Below are 16990 nucleotides of genomic sequence, written 5' to 3'. Positions count from 1 at the left end.
CACCCTGCCCATTATGCCTCTGGTTTCCTCTCTGTCCTTACAGTCCTCTCTCCTCTTGCCTGGATATTGCAGGGGTCTCCTCCTCCTGGCTGGCCTCCCAGCCCGAAGTCTTCTTGCAAGCCTTGGCCTAGACCAGGATTGGGCAACCCCTGGCTCGCGTGCCAAACATGGCATGCCAGTAACTTTTGCTGGCACGCGAAACCCTCTCTTATAATCTCCCATTTACAATTGTGAATCCTTGTTTTCAGTGATACATTTTGTTAAGTCTTGTAATAGGAGTAGCCTGATGGATGAAAGTAGTAGCTCATGCATATCTCTGAAGGTCACAAAATATAAACCTGATGTAAAATCTCTGTCATCAGTGATTCAGCAGCAAAAGTCCCACTGATAATACCAAACGGAGTCATAAAGTTTTCTGTCGGACTATCAGTGTACATGTATACCTTAAAAAATAAATGTATTTTTCATCATCATATACTGTGTTTTTGTCACTCGAATGAATTTTATTATTTCTTCAAGGTTCTTCACATACATACACATTAAGAGATATCAAGTAAGCGTAACATGTTCTTAAAAAATTAGGGTTGGCACGCAGAAGAATTTTGAGTCAGAGATTTCTGCTGTTTTTGGCACGCACTCACAAAACGGTTGCCCACCCCTGGCCTAGACCCAAGGATGGTGTTGAGCTTTCCTCACCTTGCTCCTCCCCGCTCTGGGCCACCCTGTCCTGAGACATCCTTGCTTTGGGCACTAATCCGCCAGCATGGCAGTATTACTGAGGCGCTGGCTCCCTCCCACTGTGCTCGCCTGGAGGACTGAGTGGAAGGCCCTGCTCTCCTCTCCCACCAGAGCCAGTCCAGAGCTGGTGGCTGGTAGCGCTCTATTGATGGAGCTCTTTTGCCAGCATGGTGCTGCTGTTACATTGGAAACCAGCGAGCTGAACAGAAGATGCCTTAGTAAGCCAAATTTGGAATCTTTATTACGCCAGTGGTCTCAGAGGAGTTGCCTCTCAAAGTCTGAGCAAAGCAACATGGAGGAAGCTTTCCCTTTATACCCCTTTGGTTTCTTTGTCCCCCAAATATGGATCATACTTCGGGACCTTTCGCAGGCTTTGCAAAAAGCCCTATGTACTGGGAGATATTTTGCAGGAAGCTTGTAGCCTTGAGCACACACAATTCAGTAACCTTGAGCACAACACAATTTAGATAACTAAAAGATACCTGGCATGGGAGTAACCAGGGACGGACCAGACCCTTATGTCAGCAGAGCGGCCTGCAAGGCCAGATAATTGAGCTTATTTTCCCTCTTATTTGAGCAAGCGTGTTTACAGAAGCAAGAATAGCAGAGTTAATTCACAGAACAAAGGACCATCTATGCTTAGTGGAAGATTTCAAACAGCAGTTTTTACAATATAGAGGTTACGGGAACAAGATGGAGTGCCTATGCTTCATGGCAGAACTGTGACCAAGAGGCCCCTGCCTGGTGCCCCCCACGCCTACCCTCATCATTATCGCTGTTCATTGAGCACTTGCCTCCTGCCCTTCACTGGGAGGCCTTCACTGCCGTCGCTCCTTTATCCCCCACAACATCTGTTGGAACTGCCTGTGGGATGCGAGGCCTGGTGGCCAAGAGGGGAGACACTCCGGGGAGGGGTGACTTGCCCAGATCTGCACAGCCCCCTGGGGATGATCACAGGACAGGCCGGGCCACCTTAAAGAATACTCCCCTCCCAGGTGAAGAACACCTGTGTAGGTGGGGCCCACAGGAGGGTCTGAGCAGCTGAGGGCTCCTTGGTGGTTTCAGACCACAGAGTGACAGGAAGTCTCCCTCCTCTTAGAAGCCCTTCATCCTCAGTGCTGAGCTTGTCTGGGGATGGCACCTGCCAGGCAGGCGGAGAGAGGCCTGGGAGCCTGTCCATGATCTGCAAATGTGCCCATCACAGTCTCTGGATACTGGAGCCCTATACCTCACCAAGAGCCAGGCCACCAAGTGGTCCCATCACCACAGAATTTACCACCACAAAGGACACGCCACAGCATGGGTCCTTCCCATGTCATAGCATGGTCCTTCCCATGTCATAGCATGCCTTTCCATGTCATAGCATGGTCCTTCCCACGCCACAGCATGGGTCCTTCCTATGCCACAGTATGGTGCTTCCATGTTACAGCATGGTCCTTCCATGATCCCTCAAGGTGATGGCAGAGTCAGGGAGGAGATGAGGAGTTGGAGATAGGGGCCTGGCCCTCAGTCCTGAGGGGACTCTGATTCACCTGTGTGCTTGAACAGCAAGACCCCCGACCTGAGCCTCAGCTTCCTCAACTGTCTAATGAAAGGCTTTGCTGAGGCACAAGCACCCACCCTCTCAGGTGAGGAGGGAACAGTGGCCATGAGGACCAAGGAAGTTCGGGGGAAAGGGTGTGTTATCAGAGGTCAATGGCAAGAAACCCAAATATATGGAAATGCTCAGGAAATTTGGGAGTTTTAAGATGTTCAGTTCCCAAATGTCCCTGCAGGGGGCAGCTGACATAGAGACAGACTGCGGAGATTGATGCATCATTGGATTTTATTGATGTTAACACAGCGACCAAATTGTGCCTGGCATTTAACAGGGCGTGAGAGTGAGCAGGACGTCTTCTCTCACAGTGTCTGTGCTACAGAAGTTGTACCTGTGGAGAAAAAGGAACCCTCTTTAAGTGCTGGGCTTGCTTACTTGGTGATTGGACTTGTTCAGCAAAGGGATTTGCTGATTGACAATTCCAAAGCAAGGAGGGAAGCATTAGGGTTATAGCCTCAGCCGATTACTGGAGAAGTGATTGCCTTCTGGGCTGCCAGTGACAGGCAGCTGGGCTCTAGGACAGGCCAGCTGTTACTCAGAAGTGGCCCTGGTCTCTGGGTCCTCTGTCCCCTCTTCTCCACAAGCACACGCAGGCCCTCCACAAACACTGGTTTACAGCTGGGCTCACCCTCGGCTCCAGCCACTCTGGGGACCTGGCTGAACAGTATAGTAGCTACAATACATTGAGCTCTTACTGGCTGCAGGCAATGACACTCAGTGGGATTATCATGAGTCCTACATTACAGGAGAGGAAACTGAGTGAGGCACAGAAGACTCTCAGTTAACAAATGGAAGAACCAAGAAGCAAATATCGGATGACATCGGCCACATTTCTGTGGTAGAGTCCCACTTCAGACCTCTCTTGACCTTGCCTTCCATAACTTGACTTTCTGGGGTGAGTTGTCCCTACCAACAGGAATCTCTGCAAACACCCTTAGGCACAAGCCAGCAAAGATACATACACAGTCTTCTCTTCTCCCTTTTGCACGGTGATCTTGGACGCACCCACTTTGGGGATGGTGGGGTTTACCACGTGGTTATTCCAAAGGAACTTGACTTTCTGAATTGTTCCCACATCCAGGTCTGCGTCAAACTCATTGGAATGGGTGGAGCCTGGTTTGAGGACCCCCCTTGAAAGAGAAATAGGAGCATTTTCCTTCATAGAAACAACTTCCAGTGACCAAATAAGGCCACACCGCTCTTTTCTACTCTGAATTAATGAGAGTATTTTTCCAAATTGATTCCCAAATAAAGGATGAAGAAATGGAAAAGCCAGAAATCAAACCATTATTTAAGTATTGGTTACTCAAACTCAGGTCAATTTCTCTTCAAAACTTTCTTATAGAAAATTATATAATTCCTTCACATTATTTCTTTCTGGAAGAATTATTTATATAGTGACACATTAGCCACTTGGTTTAACATAAGGACATGCTACTAAACAAATTAGAAAGCATGATATCTGGAGTAATAACTAGATTTGTTTTTTAAAAATATGACCTATTGAGTGAGAAAGAATGAAATGCCTGGATTTATAATAGAGGGGGAAAAGTTGTTAGTGGAAGTCTGAAATGAACTTTGGTTCACAAAGGAAAGAATTTAAAATCCATTGACAGATAAAGAGAAGACGAGCATTTAAGTGATGGATCTGAAGGCCCTGTACGTCATCAGATGAGATGGGGCGCTAAGATAGGAAATTTACCTGAAGATATCATATTGGTGAGTGTTACCCTTATTTCCAAACAGAGCAACTTTGACCTGACCAGTGGCCATTCTCCCAGACATTGTGACGGAAACCCCGTATCTCCAGCCTGCACAGGGGATGGAAGAGTTCGGGTTATTCATGCACAAAATACTTGACCCACATCTCAGATGCCTGTCTCTGACCCTTACATTGATTGAGGCATCAAAGTGTAAGAGATTCTACGTGTTAACCTACAACTCAAAGTAGGCCCGAGGGGAAATAAGTATTTAGCAGTGTCTCCCTTCAGATCTGCACGGCCCAGTCAAGGGGCCACTAGCCAGACATGGCTGCTGAAATCGAAATCCAAATTAAATCAAATTACAAGTTCAGTTCTGCAGTTTCACTAGCCACATGCTGAGTGCTACATTGCTGCCTGGGGTTAATGCCACTCCTGTCACTGCAGAAAGTCCTTTGGGACAGTTCTGCTCTGAGTGACAGTCCCACGAGTTTAGATGAAAAGAGAAAGGATGGCTCGTGCCCTCACCTGGAACTCTAGCTCAGCAGTGTCGTCCTGGGAGCCTGGAACGGGCAGCGTCTGTGTCTTACCTCTGTCTCCCCAGGACCTGACAGTGTCCAGCACCGAGTGGGGCTCAGTTGTCACCCAGATTTATACCTGGAGTGCTGCCTCTGCCCACGAGCACACATACATACACACAAATCTGTATACATACTAGAGGCCTGGTGCACAGATTCGTGCAACGGTGGGGTCCTTTGGCTTGGCCTGAAGGGATTGGGCCAAAACTGGCTCTCTGACATCCCCCGGGGGGGGGGGTATCCCAGATTGCAAGAAGGTGCAGGCCAGGCCGAGGGACCCCACCATTGCATTATTGGGGCCAGGGAGGGACTGTGGGAGGGCTCCAGGGTGTGTCCGGCCCGACTCACCCAGTCCCGATTGGCCAGACCCCAGCAGCAAGCTAACCTGCCAGTCAGAACGTCTACACCCTGGTGGTCAGCGCGCATCATAGCGACTGGTCAAACGAACGGTCGGACTCTAGCATAGTAGGCTTTTATTATATAGGATAACCACACACTAACATTATATACATATAACTACACACTCACATATACAAACACACACTCATACACACATGTACACACACATCACACATCCTTTGTATAAACACACATACAGCCCTAACTGGTTTGGATCAGTGGATAGAGTGTCGGCCTGCAGACTGAGGGTCCTGGGTTGGATTCTGGTCAAGGGCATATGCCCAGGTTGTGAACTCCATTCCCAGTAGGGGTGTGCAACAGGCAGCAGATCGATCAATGATTCTCTCTCATCATTGATGTTTCTATCTCTCTCTCCCTCTCCCTTCCTCTCTGAAATCAATAAAAATATATTTTAAAACACACACACACACAGACACATACACACATCTTTTGCTAAATTCCTATTTGTCCTCCACATCCTCAGAGATGTTGTCCCTGTCCCTCTGGTCAGGGCCCGCCAGGCACAACACCCTTATAGCTGCTGGCTCCGGTTCTGTCTTCGCTGTTGGGCTATAAATTTCATGCGCAGCATGTCTTGTTCCCTGAACCCCCAGGGTCTAGCATAGTCTGATTTCCATCCATTAATGTAGGTTGAGGAATTAATACAAGGTGTGTGAATGCTTAATTTGTTGTTAACTATGGGCAAGTATTTTATGCATCACTACATCAGGGAAAGGACTGATTAACCAGTGTCTTTTTAAAAATGTACCTGGTGATGGAAATGTCCTATGTCTTGATTGTGGAGGTAGTTACATGATTTGTCATTTGTCAAAACTCATAGAACTATCCACTAAAAAGGGTGAATTTTGCTGTAAAAAAAATATGTCTCAGTAAACCTGACGACTATATAAAGCAGGTTTTATATTCATGTATTTATATAATACAGCCTTGTTTTTACAGTGAAACATCTTAGGGACCCATCATGGGCAGGGTCCATGCAAAGTGACCCAAACATGCCCGGTTTGTACCCCATAACCTAGTCCATCCAGCAGGTTTTTGAGAGAAATCACCCCTTTCTGATTCCCATCCACTCTCCACCAGAAGGGCAGCCCCTGGGTACCAGGTACTGGTGGATGGGGGGTGGGAGGGGAACGGAGAGACTGGAGTTGGGCTTCTTAAGGGGCTCAGCCCAGCAAAGAGCTGGTAACAAGTAAATATTTGTTGAATTAATAGAAGAGCAGGTGTATGTATGTGACATAATCTTAAGAGTAAAGGGGATCAAATATATGGTGATGGAAGGAGACTTGACTTTGGGTGGTAGGCACACAATGCAATATACAGGTAATGTATCATAGAATTGTACAATTATTCACTTGAAACCTATTTAATTTTATTACCCAATGTCACCCCAATAAATTTAATTTTAAAAAATGGAAAAAAGGGACCATGAACTGTGGAGCAGTAAAAATTCAGGGTAGATGCCACAGAGACATACAAATTGCTGCTATCGCATTAATTATACTATTTGCTTCCACTCATTTCATGCCACAGAAATAAAATGGGAGAAATGCAGGCTCTTTCTAAATCCCCAGGCGAGTCTTAAATGGGATGGTTTGGGTGGATGTGTCCTTTTTCTAAGATCATAAAAATGTGTCCATAAATGTTTCAGGTCAGAGACAAGCCCTTTGCTTATAACAGAAACTAAGCTTCCTTTAGCCTGTCGGGAAAGTCTAGGTGCAACTTACGGGCAAAACTGCTGGAATCGCCTGTGTTCAGGAAGTATTTCTGCTCCTCCGGGCTTGCCTTGCCAGCAAATTTATCGGCGTAGTGGCCCATCTGTGGGCACCCTTCGTCTGGGCAGGGGAAGCACTTGTTCTAATGAGAAGAGACACATCAGGCTGTAAGGAGTGAATTTGTCTTTTTAAGATCCATCCGTCCAGGGGAGCAATTGTCCTACAGTCTGAGCTTCTTCATTTGTAAGCAGAAGGGGACTGGAAGAGACGATCTGGAAATTACCTATGCAAGCCCGGGGCACATACATTAGAACTGCTTGGGGAGCTTTAGAAAATAAGGATGCCCATATTTAGGAAACACTGGCCCCATGTTCCAGGGGTCCTCAAACTACAGCCCGCGGGCCACATGCAAATACAAATATTGTATTTGTTCCCGTGTTGGTTTTTTACTTCAAAATAAGATATGTGCAGTGTGCATAGGAATGTGTTCATAGTTTTTGTTTTTAAACTATAGTCCGGCCCTCCAACGGTCTGAGGGACAGTGAACTGGCCCCCTGTTTAAAAAGTTTGAGGACCCCTGAATTACACCTTCCAGGGAGTGATGTGCTGGTGAATGGTTAACAGACAACTGTGGGACAAAAAACAAACAAAACAAAACCCAACCAATCCTGATTGCAGTGTTTGCCAATTTCCATGGTGTAAATACTGTGACGGTGGCCGTTTTCAGGCTACCAACATGATGTCGCTGAATGTGGCAGTGGGAAGAGACTGCTCCCACCGGCTCTCATGAGCCAGAACAGGCAGGCTCCAGAATGCCATTCCCTCCATCTCTCCCTTCGCTGCTGGCTGCATGAGCACCAAGTCCCGTCCTGGCATTGAACCCCAGCATCCGTCTTTCCTTCCACCACCACTTTGCACCTCATGTGAATTCACCTCTTGTACATTCTTCTATTCTTGCTCTGCCCTGGCCAGACATGGACACTCCTTCTCTGCCTTCGAAATGTGATTTTACAGAGTCAAACATTGCCTCCTGTAGGAAGCCTTTCTAGATCTTCGAATGGACTGCTCTTTTCTCTGATTTTCCAGAGTCTTCCTCACCCATGTGACTCATCTAGAGTGCTGGCCACCACCTGCCTACAGCTTTGTTTCCCTCCGCCCCACAGGACCAGGAACTCTGATGGGCCAGTCCAAACAAGGAGAGGAGGGTCAAGACCAGAAGAGCAGTACTGCAGATTCCAAACACAGCTGGACCACAGTCCCACAGTGGGACCTGGCGTGGGGCAATAACTCACCGACTTAAAGGCCCTGTAGGAAGCGCAGGGGTATGCAGTGAACCCATCAGGATTGAGGATACTGTCCGCGTAATACTTGTAGCTTCTTAGGTGATTGCAAGCCACAAAGTCCTTGGTTCCTGGGGGAAAAAATGAATAAGTCCACACAGGTGGTCAGGGAGCTGTGACGGCGTCTCTGCCTCTCCAGGTGGGATGGTTCCAAGGTGGGACTGTATTTTCAGAGATTTCAGGTCAGTCCCAAGTCCAGCCACATTAATGCAGTTAGCACATAGAGGGTGCTTTCTGTGTGCTGGGCAGTGGTACTGAGAACGTCACATGGATCGTCCATGTCCTCCTCCTCACCCTTCCTAGGAGGTGGATACCATCCCATCCTAACTGTAGGAAGACCTATAAATGACACAGTCAGATTTCAGTTTACAGCTTGCAAATGGCTGAGCTGGGAAGTAAACCCAAGCCCATGTGGTTCGTAAGTCCAAGCCTCTACCCTCTGCCATCCTGTGTCCCAGGCACCGAGCTGGAGGTCCTTGAAGACACAACCAGATGTGACATTGACCTCCAAGACATGCTAAAACCAGGGTGACAACATGTTCATGCAAATGAAGAGGAGGGCTGAGTAGCTTTAGGTGGCTGTATATGAGCATCCCTACCACTCTCACGCATCTCACTCCTTACAATCCTCCTTGGCTTCCGTAACTCCTGCCAAAGGGACAGATTCCTCCTTTCCAGGCCTGGGCTGAACTTGCTTGGCCATCACTGATGGAGAGTTTAGGCTGCCCTAACCATGCAAACCCTCATAAAGCTATAAAAGACAAACCTACAAGTCTTATCCTCAATATTTGCTTTGATAGTGTCCGTACTTGCCAAGCCATTTCGATTGAATTCAATAAAAATCTTTACTCATTAGATTTGGTCAGATCACCAAGGGTTTTGACCTCTATGATGCCAAATGATGCCTCTGGCTGAAAAACTTGCTCTCCACTGTACTTTTAACATTATTAAGTACAGAGTCAGAGCTGCGTCTGAAGAATGCCCTTTGTCCCAGGGCTCTTGATCAATGACAAAGACTAACCACCTCGAATAGCCCAGTCTCCACGCTAACCTTCCTCAGGTGCGATTGCTTCTCATTCTTGACTCAACACTGGGGAATGGTGACTCTCACTGTGCAAATGGAAACGGAAACGAAGCCGGTTGCATAAGCTTGAAGCATACCACTGACTCCCAAGGGAAAAACTGGCAGACAAATTCTCTTGGAGTCAGGATGTTTACTTTTATCGTTTTCCCTTACTTTGTTGTGTATCTACCAATTTATTGTTGGAGTTAGAGCTTTAAGCAACGGTTTGGTAATTCTTTGTTGCTTGCACACTCCAGGACATCCACAACAACGTTTTATGGAAGTACAAAACCAGCAGAGCTTAGATACAACAAATGATATATAGCTATAGTTTTCAGAATTAAAGTCTAGAAGGGGGGTTGTATATTTAAAGAGCAGAGTGTTTTACTTGTTAAGATCTGCTGTGGGAAAGGCGCTGCTCACCCCAGGAAGGCAGTGTGCCAGTCTGGCTTTACCTGACCAGATGCCGTCCAGGTCCACAATCTGTGACAAGGCGTTCTTCTTGCACCCCGGCATCTCCTCTCCTCCATTGGGGAAGAAGTCAAGGTGACCTACCAGTTGACTGGTTCCAAAACCTGAAACGTGTGGAGTAACAATGAGCTTTTGTCCAGGGCACGGCTCTCCTGGGGAAAACCCACCTGCGCATGCGCACGGCTGGAGCATCACCGGCCTCACCCAAGGAGGGGATCAGAGGAGCTGCATCCGTGTGAACCACATCCACAAAGGCAGCATCGGAGGGGTCAAGTCGGACCTCTTCAGAAGTACCCTGGAAACTTGCTTCTACCGGGTCCAACCCTAAGAGAGACGGTCAGTGCTGCAGACCACAGGCCTCGCTGTGGTGGCCACAGGACCGAGATGTACAGCTGCTCAGGCCATGCACCGTCTAACCAAAGGGGTGCCACAACCGGGAGGTGTCCAGTGCCGTGGCCACCTGGACACAGAGTCTCAATTGCTCATCGCAAGAGGGTTCCAGTGGCATGGAGAGGGAAGGGCAGATGAACAGAGACATTTAGGTTTTTCCTTTGGAGCAGGGATTTTTTTTTTTTCTACATCAGATGCTCTCCTTTATTTATATATCTTTCTTCTTCAACATTATCTTTCACTTCCCAAATTTGAAGCAAAAGGGGGGCAAAGCCGTGTGGTATTGTAGATAAGACCAAGATTCTGGGACTGGGTTGCCTGGCTCCAAGCCCTACTCGGCTACTTCTTGGGCAAGTTGCATGACCTTGGGTGCATCACTTGACCTTTATTGTGCCTCTGTTTCCCCACTTACAAAATGGGAGTAATAACAGCATCTATTCCACATGGTTGTAAGATTAAATGAGTTAATATGTGGAGCATTAAGTGCCTGGCACACCATCATGGCTGTATAAGGAAAATGTTAATTATTATTATTTTGTCTTGACTATAGTTATTTCTTGGAAGGGCTCTTGGATTTGTCAACAGTTTGGTTTTTTTTTGAAGGTTTGGTCAGAGCAGCCAAAAAGGCATGAACATAGCTAGTCTGCTGAATAGAAAAGGGAAAGTCCTTACAAAGGTAGAGACTTGTTTGAGCTGAATGACAGCAAAACGGGGTCTGTTCTCAGTTCTACCTCTAGTGACGTAACCTTGGACAGGCCACTCCCTCTCTTGAGCCTGTTTCTTTGGTTCTGAGGGTTAAATGAGAAGGTGTAAAGCACTGTGTGCAGTGTTTGGGGATAAGTCGACACTTAAACTACGCTAACGATGATATTATTATTATTATGCAGATAGCTTTTGTTGCTATTGTTACAATGTGAAGGCTTTGCTTGGGCTAAAAGGACGCTTTTGGCCTGTTGGTGGCTGGGTTTCTTGTCCCAGCAGAGACCAGGAAAGCATACTTTCCATGTTCTATTCTGCCCTTGATTTCAAAGAGCAGGGGAGAGAGGAATGACAATATGGACCCTTCTGAATTATACCAGCCCACGTTCATACCAGCCTAACTCTGCCTTCTCCCAGGTGCCCAGTCCTGCTGAGCAACCCACATCACCAGGAAACTTGGTTTTAGAGAGAAGGGACAGGGGCAGAGGCGGAAGTAGGAGAGAGAAAGAAAGAGGAATGAAGCCTCACCCCCGTTTCCCGGGGGCCTCCTGAAATGCTTGGTGCAAGCTCCCTGCCGCGGCCAAGGGGGACAGTCTCCTTCGGGCCAGTTCTGAGCTGGGCTGCAGTCTTGTACCATGTCGTGGGGCTACTGGGGACAAAACCCAGGGCCCCAACCCCTTGGGCCTTACCGGTGATTCTGCCCAGGCCTGGGGTCCTGCTCCCTGCCTCTCCGGCCACGTGGGCTCCCAGGCTGTGGCCGATGAGGTGAACTTGGGAGGGTGAGTAGCTGTAGTTTGTCTGGAGAGGGAAGATGGCATTTTGAGGACATTTCTGTGTGGTGGTTTTTGGGATGTGCAAACCTGATACTGTGACTCCTCTGCTGAGGCCTTCTGTGGCTCCCCCTCCCCTTAGCATCAAGTCCAAGCTCATTACCAGGGCCTCAGAGCTTTCCTGACTCAACTCAACACGTGTCCTTCTAGACTCTTCTCTAGTGAACCCTTTGGGGAACTTTCAGGACCTCAAATATGTCACAGTCTCTGACCTCTGGGCCTGCTTTGGAATTCTCTTCCTGTGGTTGTCCATCTCCCCAACTACTTGCCCAGCTCTCGTCCACACAGCTCACATCAGCCCCACCCCCGCCCCAAACCGATCAGCTCGACCCACCCACCTGCTTCCATATAGCCCGGGACTCTCCCTACCAGAACCTGACCACACTCTATTGTCAAGTCTCCACTACAAGCTCCTCCAGGGCCTGGGACCTCATCCATCCTCTTCACCTCCTAGCACAGCTCCTGACCCTGTACCCCCAAAGTAGTGGATGAACAAACATAACATAGAGGTACGAGGTGTTGGCACATGTTGGTCTCACTGATGTTCACCCAAATATACTCGTTTATTCATCTCCAGTGCCTCTAGTACAAACACCCCAGCTTTTGATTGCTGCGGGGGTAGTTAGAACCAATTGGTTCTTTCCTAGACTCTTGAAATATAAGACAGAAGTGGCTGAGACCTTTATCTGGTAGACAAAAGAGTCACTGAAAATTAGGGACTTAGACAAAGAATTAGGGAAAAGGAAGACCAGGGAAGGAAGACACAGCTGAATTGATTGCGCAGAAGGGGTTCCCCACCATCAACAGGACCCCCAACAACGGGCCAGTGGATGGTACATGCTAACTGTACACAGTCCTTCGGCTCCACTGGCTCTTCCCGGACGAGCTGTTTCCCCCAAACAGAGCCCACTTGGTATAGTGGGACCCCTGGAGCTAGATGCTTGGGGCCCAAAGATAACTCATATTCATCTGCTCTATGAGGGGGCAAACCAGTTAAGCTTTCTTGTCTGTTCATCAAAGGCAATACAAAAGCCCCCAGTGTGCGCTCTTAGCGCTTTCCCTTCCTCCCAGAAAATCCACTCAGGCGAATTTCAGAGTTTTCGAAGTAAGACACGAGGAGAAATATCAATTCTTTCTCACTCTTCTTTAAATCTATGCCAGCGGCATCTTGACCCAAGTGAGACCGGGGCCCCGCCTGCCTCCTGGGCGGCCCCGCGGCCCCTCCACTCACCTTGAGCACGTCCAGCATCTGGGCCACCTGGGCGCCCACCACACGCACATTGTTGACGGCCTGCGAGTAGGTGGTCTGCGAGCCCTTCTTCCAGTCCACGCAGATGCAGTTCACCTCCTCCACCTCGAACATGTTCTGGTGGGAGACAGCAGGCGTTACCGCACGGGCCCTTGAAGCCACATTCAGCCAGGGCTCAGGGACTGACGCTAGCAGCTGCGACTGGCCGTGCCCTGTCCTGGCCCGGGTGGGCGCTGAGATCGACTAGACGTAGGGAAGCCTGTTGTCAGTTAGGAGTCACCCCGGGTGAATGCACACAGATTCTCTCTCCAGCTGGTAGGAAAGCTGGCCGCTTCGGTTTTCTCCCCCCAAATTCAATAAGGCTGCTTCGGTGGGGGGAACAATTCCATCCCTCACAGAGCCCCATTTGGAAAAGGGAAGGCCTCACGTGCAACCTCTGGGGGCCAGTGTCTAAATGTCCTTGTGGGTCTGACCTCGAGGCGCCCTGTCAGCCTCTGGGCAACGCTGCTGCCAATCGCGGGCTTGCCTTCAGCCCAGCCTGCTGGGCCTGGACTAAGTTGGAAGGCAGAGGGAAGCATTATTGATTTTAGGGTCAGGGAAGCATAGAATCTCAAGGAGAGAACACATGCTGAACATATTTGAGGACTAGAACTACCCTGACTTGAAAGAGGTTGAAGAATTCTGAAAGGAAAACTTCCTGGAGGTTAAAGGAACTGGTGTGTCCTTAGATGTCCCGCCAGGCGGTGCGCATGGCCACCTGGAATTTGAAACGGTCCCTATAGAGACAGGAAGCATGGAACAGACTGCTTCCCTCAGAGGGAAGGCGGGGGAGGGTGATGGGCGGGAAGAGATCAACCAAAGAACTTGCATGCATAGATGCATAACCCATGGACACAGACAATGGGGTGGTGAAGGACTGGGCAGAGGGCGGGGATGGGTTAGAATAGGTCAATAGGCGCGGAAAGGGAGCATGTGTCATACTTTCAACAATAATGATTACAAAAAGAAAAGAGCCCTAGGCAGTAGGGCTCAGTGGATAGACCGTCAGTCTACGGACTGAAGGGTCTCAGGTTCAATTCCTGTTAAGGGCACATGCCTGAGTTGCAGGCTCGATCCCAAGTGTGGGGCATGTAGGAGGCAGCCGATCAATGAGTTTCTTGCATCATTGATGTTTCTATCTCTCTCTCTCCCTCTCCCTTCCTCTCTGAAATCAATAAAAATATATATTAAAAAAAGAAAAAAGAAACGGCCCTACAAATGTAAAATCCACTCTGAATCTTTTCACATCTATGATACGAATATGTGTGCTCACACACACAGGGATACAGGAGGTGATTCCGCAGGACTTTTATTCTTAAAGCAGCCCTGAGGAACCTCTGGAGAACTGGGGCACCCGCTATGTCGTACAGTTTATACACTAAAGTGCTTATTCATGGTGAGACAGAGAGTTAAATGCCTGGAAAACCAAGGGCAAACACAGAATGCCTTCAATTTTCTGGTTTGTAACTTTTCCTGGTGGCGTTATAGATCAGAGTTACTAATGGTGTGCTGGGTAAATGCTCCGGTGCCAGAAAAGTAGACTAAACCTGTGTATACACAAAAAGAAAGGAGAATAGTATGTTCTGTGTGTGTGAGTGCACGTGTCCACGTGTGTCTGTGTGTTTGCATATGTATGTGCACATGAGTGTGTTTGCCTGCTGCCTGTTCTTCTGACCAACAGGTGCTACGTTACATACAATTTGGGCAGTTTCTATGCTGCCCTTTTAGTCACCGGCCAATCTCAGTTTTTCGTTCTCACAGAAATGGCCCTGGCAACACGCGCCTGACTCTCAGGGATGGGGAAAGATCTGAACGAAAAGAACAGAATTTCTCTTAGACAGGAATTCCAAGTGCCCTCACTGGACAACAGGGCAGCAGACAACACTTAACCTTGATGTAGCCAGAAGCGAGGAAGCATCTGTCTACATAACAGGTGGCATCGTTTCGGGGTCCAGATGCAGTCCAGTGGGAAGGAAATTTTACCTTCGTAAAGAGGAGCTGAATTGCATTTCGAGCTCATCTACTGCGACTGCTTAAAGGGATGCAGGGACATTGGCGGGACACAGTGGCAGCGGCTGGCAGAGCGGGCCACGGGGACGGGAGCCGGCCCCTACCTTGCACATCTTCAGCACCCAGCTCTCATCGCCCTTGTCTATGAAGCCGTGGATGATGAAGCGGGTCTTCCTGTCTGTTTGAAAATTCGATGCCTCAATCGTTGATGGATCAGAGGGAAGGAGATTCTGTGACAAACGCAGAGGGATTGCATGTTTTTGCAGCCCAACCACTCAGGACTGCCTCTCTCTTCCATTTTCTACTTGTCCCGATGCTATAGCCTTCCAAAATGTAGCACAAAGGCCACCTCTTCCATGAAGCCCCCCCTGGCCTCCCTTTTCCTGCCCCACCTTCCCATGTCAGGACTCACTGCCTCCACTGGGTCTGGATCGTGGCTCAAGGTCTTACCTTTCACAGCGTTCTCTGGTAAGCTCACTGCCCAAAACTGAGTCCCATAACCAACTAGAGGTTCAGGGGAATGTGAGCCATTCATTCATTCAAGCCAACTTTTTACTGAAGACCTACTCTGCCCAGGCCTGAGGGTGCAGCTGGAGGGCTGGGGTGGGGCAGGGTGTTATGGAGGAGGTGGGTAAAGAGGAAAGAGACTCCTGGTGTGCAGGGTGGCACAGCCCCTACCCAGTTACAAGGATGTTGAAAAGACAGTGGCCTCACCTGGAAGGTGTCAGGGTTCTCGTTGGTGTAGAGCAGGAAGCGGGTGCCGATCTTCTCGGGGCTCCAGGGAAGGACTTTCAGGGGCCTGATGACAGTCCCACCCCAGGGCTCAGAGTCGGAAAAGCAGCCGAGCCGACCATAGCAGATTTCTTTTCCTGTGGAGAAAGGGTGGCTTGCTCAAGGGTTAACTCTGGAACTGGGAGCTGGGACGTCACTGCTGCTCCGCCTGGTCACTCCCCTGCCTGGGGACAGTCTGAAGACCGTGCAGATGCCCACCTCTGTCCCACCCGTATTTTCTTGCCCCCAGTGCCACCTTCTGGTCCGGGGCCCGTCCCATTGAGTCAAAGGCCTGTGTCCCAGCTCAGCTCTTCAAATATATTTATTTAACTAACGTGGGAATGGGCACTGGTAAGTCAATTTGTTAATTCAGGCAGGTGTTTAATGCTTTCCCTAGAAAAGTCTGGCCTAGGGCACCCCGGGCATGAAGGCAGGATGCTGGGGAGATGCTGCAAAGCGGGCAGGTTCCCCCCCATATTGGCCTCGCTCCCAGACAGTGCCAGCCCCACCCGCCTCTGTCTGGATCTGAAGTTGCCCCCAGCTGCCAGAAGCCCTGTCAGGTCTCAGTGTCTCTGGCCGGAGCTGAGACGTGGGGCTCCCATTCTCCCCAGGGGGCAGGTGTGCTGTTTCTCACCTTGGGCTGCTCCCAGCAGGAAGAGCGCGATGGCCCAGATGCTCACCATCTGCAATACATTCAGATGTTATCAGCCTCATCAAGTGGTGCCAGGGCAACAAGCAGACTCAGGGATGCCAGGCTATTTGCCCAGCCTCTCCTCCACAGATCGTGGGAGAATGGCAAAGGGGACTTACCCTGTCAGACAGTCCAGGCTTCCTCTCCCTCTGGAGCCAGTGCCCGGGCCGGCTTTTATACCCCAGCTTTATCGTCTGGACGCTGCCTCAAGGAAACAGCAGGTGATGATAAAACATGCTGTGTGCACTTAATAGTTTAATCTGCACAAACACACAGAACGAGGTTAATAATCGTGGTCCGATCTTTCCACGAGCCTGGGAAGAGGAAAGAATGCTTGATTAAAAGGGGGTCCAAAGTTCCCAGCTTTGTACCTATGTACCTGTGCGTGTACTTGTGAGCCAAATGGGCCCCACTTTCTGATTTTCTATTGCATCACTAAGTGGTATGCAAATTCCAGTGAGGTCACCGCAGCAAACTGGAGGGCAGCATTTCCCACTGAGAAGAGATGGATGTGCCCCCACATAGGTGAATGTAAAGGGGAGTGTCTGATTAAGAAACACCTCCTCTCTCTGTCTCTCTGTCTCTGTCTCTGGCAGTCTAGTAATACCCAAGGACATGAGCTTTGGAGATAGATTCAACAGCCCCACAATAGCCTCTGACCACAATTCCCCATTAATTACCTATCCCAGTTA

At 49.1% G+C, this 16990-nt stretch overlaps 1 protein-coding gene across 1 annotated transcript; it reads right to left on the bottom strand.

The window, feature by feature from the left end:
* Nucleotides 1–2545: 2545 nt before the first annotated feature.
* Nucleotides 2546–16463, bottom strand: PNLIPRP1 (pancreatic lipase related protein 1). The gene is made up of 13 exons (XM_059661525.1): nt 16418–16463; nt 16242–16290; nt 15551–15705; nt 14941–15066; nt 12770–12904; nt 11398–11506; nt 9824–9943; nt 9604–9723; nt 8038–8156; nt 6758–6887; nt 4038–4146; nt 3298–3465; nt 2546–2666 (listed from the first exon to the last, which is right to left on the bottom strand). The coding sequence occupies exons 2-13, from the start codon at nt 16288–16290 to the stop codon at nt 2603–2605; spliced, it is 1404 nt and encodes a 467-aa protein (XP_059517508.1). The 5' UTR covers nt 16418–16463; the 3' UTR covers nt 2546–2602.
* Nucleotides 16464–16990: the final 527 nt, after the last annotated feature.

The sequence above is a fragment of the Myotis daubentonii genome, chromosome 13 (assembly GCF_963259705.1).
Source record: "Myotis daubentonii chromosome 13, mMyoDau2.1, whole genome shotgun sequence".
Lineage (NCBI taxonomy): Eukaryota > Metazoa > Chordata > Mammalia > Chiroptera > Vespertilionidae > Myotis > Myotis daubentonii.
The sequence above is the reverse complement of the archived record's forward strand: the minus strand, read 5'-3'. Positions and strand labels throughout refer to the sequence as shown.